The following is a 9335-nucleotide window of genomic DNA, read 5'->3' as shown; positions in this document are numbered from 1 at the left end:
AAGACATAAGTACAAAATATATAATGTTTATTTTTTGTAGTGAGTTTCTATTAAAATATTTATTTAAAATGTGTGTAGGGAGTATGCATACACACATAGAAGTGTCAGAATAAGTTTATGATAATATTTGATAATAGAATTCTCTTTAGAATTCCCTTACTATATTGTTAAAATTTAAAAAATGGCTGACATGGGGAAGTTATGAAAGGAGGACATGACTGGAACTGAAGAAATGAGTTAGATTAGACCTCCAATTCTGATAATTAGCTGAAAGGACTAGATTTCATTTTCAGGTATAAACAACAAAGAGTTGTCCTGAGACTGTCTCAATGCCTTTCTAGGACTGTGTTTCACATTTTATTTCATTGGGAAATTCATTGTTTTGGCACCTGAATCAGGTTCCTGCTATAATTCCCCTTCAGGCACCTCAATGCCTTGTCTTTGGCTTTGGCTAATATTTATTTAAGAGGACCCCTTGGGATATCAGTGTTCAGAACCACATAGCGGAGACAGCAATTTCCAGATTTTACTTTGGGATACACGATCTGGCTCAATGACTTCTATGAAACAACAACTGCTTTGATTCAAGAGCCTATAATTATGTGTCTGAGGTACATTTTGTTTCATGGTTACTGAGCCATGATTATATGCTCAAGAGTTGTTCTAATAATTCAAACAAATCATTTTATTTTTAGGGCTCTTTATGTCTGAACTATCAGGAATAGTTGAACAAATTACAAGGCCATGGTTATCAGAGGAGCATTCTGGGGAGTTTTTGCAATGCCGTAGTTAACAAATCAGGCTCTGACTCAGCAACTCTTTTGATCATAGACCCTGTGAATGCTCATCTGCTTGGAGTTCTGTCCGTCCAGGTCATCATGTCAGACTCCAACAACACTGGCACCTCCTTCTTCCTATCAGGCCTCCCAGGCCTTGAGGCTGTGTACACCTGGCTCTCCATCCCTCTGTGTGCCATGTATGTGGCATCTCTGGCAGGGAACAGCCTGATCCTCTGGGTGGTGAGGTCAGAGCCCTCCCTGCACCAGCCCATGTACTACTTTCTGTCCATGCTGGCAGTGACTGACCTGGGCCTGTCTGCCTCCACACTGCCCACCATGCTCACCATCTACATGCTGGGTCTCAGGGAGGTGGCAGTGGATGTGTGTCTGGCCCAGCTCTTCTTCATCCACACCTTCTCCATCATGGAGTCCTCTGTGCTGCTGACCATGGCCTTTGACCGTGTTGTGGCCATCAGCAACCCCCTGCGCTATGGCACCATCCTCACGAGTCCCCGGATTGCCAGCTTGGGCCTGGCCATCATGCTACGCAGCGTGGGTCTCCACATCCCAGCTCCCATCATGCTGAAGAAGCTGCCTTACTGCCGCAATCGCCTGCTTTCCCACTCCTACTGCCTGCACCCTGATGTCATGAAGCTGGCCTGTGCTGACACCCACATCAACAGTGCCTATGGTCTCTTTGTGGTGCTCTCCACACTGGGTGTGGATGCAGTGCTCATTGTCCTCTCCTATGGTCTGATCCTCTACACAGTGTTGTCCATTGCCTCCAAGGCAGAGCGCTCAAAGCCCTCAACACTTGTGTCTCCCACCTCTGTGCTGTGCTGCTCTTCTACACACCTATGATTGGCTTATCCATGATCCACAGATTTGGGAAACCTGCTTTCCCTTCCAGCCGTGTGCTGCTCTCTTATCTGCATTATCTCACACCTCCATTGCTCCATTGTCTACACCATTAAGACCAAGCAGATCCGCCTGAGGATGCTTCGTCTCTTTTGGTGGAATAAAAGTATCATTAGACACAAGGAACATAATTAAACTCTTCACTGGATGGAAGAAATGCAGGCTGATGCTCTTGCCATGCTTGCAGCTTAATCAATGATTTAGTACCCGGCAAATTATACAGAGAACCAATCAAATTAAGACTCCATCTTCATTCTCAGTAACTTCACTCCCTAATCATTAGATATAATCTACATATTTATCCTTATTTTATTAAAAACATACTTATTGAGAATTTGCCCTATAGTCTGAACTCTGCTAAAATCTAGAGACCAAAAGAGAATTAAATTGCTGCCTCAGTTTTGAAAGTGAATTTGACAATCACTTTATTTTGATTGAAGATTACACAATCATGTAAAATTGCTTAGGGAAATAGTAACAGTTTTTAAAAATCCAATCCTTTCATTATTGTTGGTAGAAGAGGAAGAAGAGGCTGGCATTGTGGTTGTTCATTCAGAGAAAAGATCTTTGGCATATTTGCATCCCCAGTTAAATATCATCTCCGGAAATTGTGTTTGCTGTTAGTCACATCATCACTTGAGTATAATATTGTGCTTTGCACTAAAATGGCTCTTAGTATTTGCTAAACGAGTGAAAAAAATCATTTAGTTATAATTTCCTGAAAAAGTTTCTAGCCAATTTGAAATGTTTATTAGGAAAGGGAATGTAAAGTATAAAATGTGAAGACAGGATCTTCAAAATGCTTCTTGACTATCATTCAGAGCACCCAAAAATTTTGCTGTTCTTCCTTCTTACATAATACAAAGATGATGGCTGAATAAGGGGTAGGGGAATGTAGTCAATAATATTGTATTAAAGTTTGCATGGTAAGCGATCACATTCTATGTTATAATAATGTCAAATCACTATGTTGTTAACCTGAAACTAATGTAACTAATATCAGGTTATATACCAACTATACTTAAGTAAATGTTAAAAAAAACACATGGTAGAACAATTACTCTGCTCTTTGAATCTCTAATCACTGGCCAGAATCACCAAGTAAGAAAAAAAATCACAAGAATAATAAAATCCATATTAATTCACCATTAGTTGGAAACCAAACTTTCAACAATGTATGCATCCTGAATGCAACTCAATACTAACAACAAATGAAATAATTATTTTCAGAATAAAATATGTACATTTTTATTATTACTATCATTAAGAATATGGTAGTTTTTGTCAAAAAATGCTACTTAGCTTCCTTATTTATAACCATTTACAAGCAGTAGCTTATTATACTATAGGGGGAGATGTGGGCCAAAACTACTTGCTTGATAGCTATAATAATATTCATGGAAGATAAAAACACAATGAGTAGTGCAGCCGGCTTTCTCTTCTGGAAGAATTCACTAGAGCAGTGCAGTTGGACTCAAGTTTGGATGGGAGTGTTTTCCTTTTGTAAATAATTAATCTCCATAATCAGTCTGGCAGAATTGGAGTTTTGGCAGTAGTGCAGATGGCTGGACCAAATACCCAACTCTGGGATGCTGAGAGGCTCCCAGCCAAGTGGAAGCTCACAGTATCTAGAGAAATGCCAAAGTGTGGTTGCTCACCTAAGTTGCAGGGAGAAACACCCAACCAGAAAATGAAGAAACAGCAATTCAGTGAAGTAACCCTGGATCATTCTTCTGTGGAGTAGCAAGGACAAGGATCCAAATCGGGACATCGCCCCCTGCTCAGGCAGAATGGACTTTCTGCAGCTTCAAGGAGTCAACCATGGATTTCAGGCATGTGAAGGACTATTTCTCCAGGTGTTACTACCAATACCAAATCATTAGCAGCTGTGCTGTCATGGATCCATGGGAGTCATCCATATTCAATATCATCTTACTAACCATTTTTATTGTGGTGGTGTATATTGCCTATGTTTTTATTCTAGTCCACATCTACTTGGTGTGGAAATTTTTCTCCAAAATGTGTGGCTCTCACAGTAAACTTTCAAATTGATTTTGTTCGCATTCTGTGAATTGGCATTGCATACGTCTATGCTGCTTACTGTTTTAGGTGAATACTGTGTCTTCTTTCACTGTCTGACAAAAAAGGTTGTCACTTCTCTATGTGCTCTTAACACCTTTCTTGAAATTTGAGATAGATTTCTCTTTAGATTCTTTTGTTCATGTTACATTGTATATCATAACATAGATAATACAATGACCCTACCCCACATACCATATTTTTAACTTAAATCTAAAACTTTAGATTTTAATTTTTAATCATGAAATTTTATATAATATTTTTTTCTGGAAAGGAGGCTCCTAAGAGACCTAACAGAATCATGTATAAAATGCTCCTTTGATACTTATGCTATACTAAAGGAAATACATTTTAAAATTTGTCCATAAGCTACTGTCAAAAGTATCATATTCTTGTTTATAATATAAAGATGTGAATAAGTGATATGTGTATTTAGTGTTTTTCACTAAATTACTGATACCTAAAATTCTTTTACTTGAAGTGCAAAAGAATAGGCTAGAAGCAATTACCTCTTTTCAGACATGGTTCATGAATTATTTCAAATTCCTCTAAAAGTCTGGCTTTGTAACAACTTAAAATTAATGTTGATTTTAGATACCCAGTAAGTACTATAATACAAAATAATTTTAAGTATAAGAGACAAAATATAGTCAAACTAAATTCAGATGTTGTGACTTGTGATGCCTTGCTTTCCATGATGCTGGCTGTAGGGAGGACAAAAGCAATTGCTTTTTTTTCCCCTGTGATTTCACTCAGTAAAAGGGGGTAGCATTGAGCTAAAAAAGAAAAGCTAATAGGCTGGAATTAATATTCTACAAGCAGAAACTCAACAGTTCCAATTAAATGCTTTGGTGTAGTGGCTCCACTGCAGAACAAAAATAAGATTTATTAAATTTCTTTCAAAGTATTTATCTTAAAAACATTATAAGTTTTTAATTATACTGCTGAATCACACATGAATGGCAAAGATAAATCATTGCAGTTATTCTTTCCTCTCAATATATATTGATGTTAGTAATATAGGAAGGTAAAAATGTAAATAGTTTTTGGACAATATTTGTACTGTTTGTTGCATTATGAAAAACAATTTTCAAAGAGAGCTAGAGAGAAAGATGTTCCTCATGCTAAATTAATTTGCATGTTTGCTAAAAATAAATGTGTTGAAAAGATAAACAAAATCAACAAGCCTTTAAGCAGACTCATCAAGAAAAAAAGAGAGAAGACCCAAATAAACACAATCAGAAATGAAAGAGGAGAGATTACAACAAATACCACAGAAATACAAAGGATTGTAAGAAATTACTACAAAGAACTGTATGCCAAGAAATTTGAAAACCTAGGTGAAATGGACAAATTTCTAGAAAAATATAATCTTCCAAAACTCAATAAAAAAGAAGCAGAAAGCCTGAACAGACCAATAACAACAAAAGAAATTGAAGCAGTAATCAAAAAACTCCCAACACACAAAAGCCCGGGACCAGATGGTTTCACAGGGAAATTCTACAAAGCATTTAAGGAAGAGCTAACCCCTATCCTTCAGACTATTCCAAAAAATCCAAAAAGATGGGAGTCTCCCAAACTCTTTTTATGAGGCCAACATCATCCTAATTCCAAAACCAAATAAAGACACAACAAAGAAAGGAAACTTCAGGCCAATATCACTGATGAACATTGACGCTAAAATCCTCAACAAAATACTGGCAAACCACATCCAACAATACATTAAAAAGATCATACACCATGACCAAGTGGGATTCATTCCAGGGATGCAAGGATGGTTCAATATTTGCAAGTCAGTAAATGTAATACATCACATAAACAAAAGCAAAGACAAAAACACATGATCATATCAATTGATGCAGAAAAAGCATTTGATAAGGTACAGCACCCATTCATGATAAAAACACTCAGCAAAATGGGAATAGAGGGAGCATTCCTCAACATAATAAAGGCCATATATGAGAGACCTACAGCCAACATCATACTCAATGGCCAAAAATTAAAATCTTTTCCACTAAGATCAGGAACAAGACAAGGCTCACCACTTCTATTCAATATAGTACTGGAAGTTTTAGCCACAGCAATCAGACAAGAAAAAGAAATAAAGGGCATCCAAATCAGAAAGGAGGAAACAAAACTGTCACTGTTTGCAGATGACATGATAGTATACATAGAAAATCCTATAGACTCTACCAAAAAACTGCTTGACCTAATAAAAGAATTTGGCAAAACAGCGGGATACTAAGTCAATATCCAGAAATCAAAGGCATTTCTGTACACCAACAATGAAACAGCAGAAACAGAGATCAAGGAAAAAATCCTATTTGAAATACCAAAAAGAAAAATAAAATATCTAGGAATAAACCTAACCAAAGAGGTAAAAGACCTGTATTCAGAAAACTACACAACACTGAAGAAAGAAATCAAGGAAGACACAAACAAATGGAAACATATACCATGTTCATGGATTGGAAGAATTAATATCATCAAAATGTCCATACTACCCAAAGCAATTTACACATTCAATGCAATTCCCATCAAAGTACCAATGGCATATTTCACAGACATAGAACAAACACTTCAACAATTTATATGGAATTATAAATGACCCCGAATTGCTGCTGCAATTTTGAGAAAGAAGAGTAAAGTAGGAGGGATCACAATACCCAACACTAAACTATACTACAAGGCCACTGTAATGAAAACAGCCTGGTACTGGCATAAAAACAGGCACATAGACCAATGGAACAGAACAGAGAGCCCAGAAATAAGCCCAAGTCTCTATGGTCAATTAATATTTGACAAAGGAGGCAGCAACATAAAATGGAGTAAAAATAGCCTCTTCAACAAATGGTGTTGGGAGAACTGGACAGCCATGTACAAAAAAATGAAACTTGAGCACCAACTTACACCATATACAAAAATAAATTCAAGGTGGATAAAAGGCTTAAATATAAAACTTGACACCATTAAAGTCCTAGAGGAGAACATAGGTAGGAAAATCTCAGATATTTCACAAAGAAACTTTTTTACCGACTTATCCCCTAGAGCAAGGGACATAAAGGAAAGAATAAACAAATGGGACCTCATCAAAATTAAAAGCTTCTGCACAACTAAACAAAACAGTATCAAAATTAAAAGAGAACCAACTGTATGGAAAAACATATTTGCCAATGATACCTCAGACAAGGGTTGAATCTCCAAAATATATAAAGAACTAACAGGACTGCACTCTAAGAAGACAAGGAATCCAATTAAAAAGTGGGCAAAGGACTTGAACAGAGACTTCTCCAAGGAGAACATACAGAAAATCCAAAGACACATGAAATAATGTTCAATATCGCTAGCTATCAGAGAGATGCAAATTAAAACCACAATGAGATACCACTTCACACCAGTCAGAATGGCCATCATAAACAAAGCAACAAACAACAAGTGCTGGAGAGGTTGTGGAGAAAAGGGGACCCTCCCTAGTGCACTGTTGGTGGGACTGCAGACTGGTACAACCACTATGGAAAGCAGTATGGAACTTCCTCAGAAAACTAAAAATGGATCTGCCTTTTGACCCTGGGATTCCACTGCCAGGACTCTGTCCTAAGAACACTAAAGCACCAATCCAAAAGAACCTGTGCATCCCAATGTTTATAGCAGCACAATTTACAATAGCTAGGTGCTGGAAGCAACCAAGATGCCCATCAATAAATGAATGGATCAAAAAACTATGGTACATTTACACAATGGAATTCTATGCAGCAGAAAGAAAGAAGGAGCTCCTACCCTTTGCAACAGCATGGATGGCGCTGGAAAGCTTATGCTAAGCGAAACAAGCCAGGCAGTGAAAGACAAATACCATATGATCTCACCTTTAAAAGGAGCCTAAATAACAAAACAAAGAAACAAGCAAAATATAACCAAAGACACCGAAATAGAGGCCAGGCTGACAGTGCCCACAGAAGAGAGTAGAGGGAATTTAAGGGGACAGTGGGATGGGTTCACAGGAACAAACTTAAAGGACACATGGTCATAAGCTAAGGGGAGGGTGGTAATGGGAGGGAAGTGGGGAGGGTTGGGAGGGAGACTGGATTGGGAGTAAAAAGGAGAAAACTGTATTTGAACAATGATTAAAATAAAAAAAATAAATGTGGATTGAAGACAAACCATATCTGAACATTTGTTGGCTTCTGCAAAATAAATTAGGTTTAACTTAAAAAACACAATAATTATTAAAAAGTAAAAATAAAGTTGGAATGGTCGAATAGTGTAGTAGTCCCATACTCTTTGGTAGACTCTGGGACATCATTAAACACTGAAAAGTAGGACATAGTAAAATTGCTAATATTCCCCCAGTATTTAAGGGAAGTATAAACTTAAAGTCATGTATTTTTATAACATATCACAGAAGATATTCATGCTAAATGTTTAATATAATAAATATATTTAGGACTTCAAAGTAGCAACCTTTTCATTCATTAATAGTTCACTCTAAGCAAAATATCTTGAAAATTATTTTAAAACTATAAGAAGGGACATTTGCATCTCTGCTGTATGAATTCTAGACAAACATTCTCTTATTTCTTCAACAACTATTTGACAGTTACTATGCTCAACTCTGGACACCAAGAGTTTAAACAAAATGGGTATCCAAAAGAGATATGCCTCAACCTCCTGAACATTACTGCACATAGGTCAAAACAGGCTTTAAAAAAATCAAATACAATAAAGTGGGTTGCCTTGAGATGTGTTGAAGTTTGAATTTGGTCAAATATTTTCATTGTAGTTCTAGTGGTGGTAGAAAAACAAAACCTACCCTAAATTGAAATATTTTGAATCTCCCACATATTTCCCCAACACCTTTCATGCAAGTCTTATTTATGCTACTTCTTTGATCAGATATATAATATTCTAATTTTGTCATTGAACTATATACTATTACCAGTCTTTCAAAATTTTCATTGTTATGGCATATTTTCACTGTTAGGATACCTATATGAATTTGTATATGTATTTTTATTATATTCCGTACTTTCCATACTGATTGTAGGCTCCAAAACAGAGCCACTGTAAACTCCCTGTTGCTTCTATGCTGATACTGTGTACAGGGTTTATGAGTAAATGAATGACTGAATAAATGAATAAGCAACACCCAAATTTGCCTTGTCATTGGGATAAACTTTGTTTATATAATTTAGTTTGATAATGTAAATATATATGTTATAGTTGTAGCTATCATAGATACAAAGGGTTGAAGATATATTATGACTTTTAGAATATTTTTCTGATCTCATAAGCAAGTTTTCTATCATCACTGCCGAAAAAATATTCTTGACAGAATCTTTCACTTGCATCATTGACCATGAGGGAATAGTGGTCTCCCAGGAGCCTGGGATCACCTGCTTCACAATTCTCTTTACTCCTCATAAATCTGAGCCTCCTGTCTCCCTGTACGGTAAGGACTGGTAAGGAAGAAAGCATTCCTGAGGCTGACTCAAGAGCAGCAGAGCAGCAGCAGCCTGAGGTCTCACTGTCACCTGCTTTGTGTGGTGACAGATGCTCAGAGAG

General features: G+C 36.8%; 2 protein-coding genes across 2 annotated transcripts; both read left to right on the top strand.

Moving 5' to 3' along the window:
- Positions 1-825: 825 nt before the first annotated feature.
- On the top strand, positions 826-2358 carry LOC114498895 (olfactory receptor 51G2-like). Its single transcript, XM_028514903.2, is given in 3 exon segments — positions 826-1575; positions 1578-1734; positions 1736-2358. Coding segments are annotated over 3 exon segments (951 nt in total). The 5' UTR covers positions 826-878; the 3' UTR covers positions 1833-2358.
- A 1127-nt stretch (positions 2359-3485) lies between these two features.
- Positions 3486-3749, top strand: LOC114498510 (serine palmitoyltransferase small subunit B-like). Its single transcript, XM_028514463.2, has one exon. It carries the CDS (start codon positions 3519-3521, stop codon positions 3747-3749), a length of 231 nt encoding a protein of 76 aa, XP_028370264.1. The 5' UTR covers positions 3486-3518.
- The last annotated feature ends 5586 nt before the right edge of the window (positions 3750-9335 follow it).

Source organism: Phyllostomus discolor, chromosome 6, assembly GCF_004126475.2.
Source record: "Phyllostomus discolor isolate MPI-MPIP mPhyDis1 chromosome 6, mPhyDis1.pri.v3, whole genome shotgun sequence".
Lineage (NCBI taxonomy): Eukaryota > Metazoa > Chordata > Mammalia > Chiroptera > Phyllostomidae > Phyllostomus > Phyllostomus discolor.
Note: the sequence above shows the minus strand (reverse complement) of the source record. Positions and strands in the feature narration are given on the sequence as shown.

Excerpts from the sequence above, each read along its gene's own strand:
- LOC114498510 (XM_028514463.2), top strand. The coding sequence starts at position 3,519 with ATGGATTTCAGGCATGTGAAGGACTATTTCTCCAGGTGTTACTACCAA.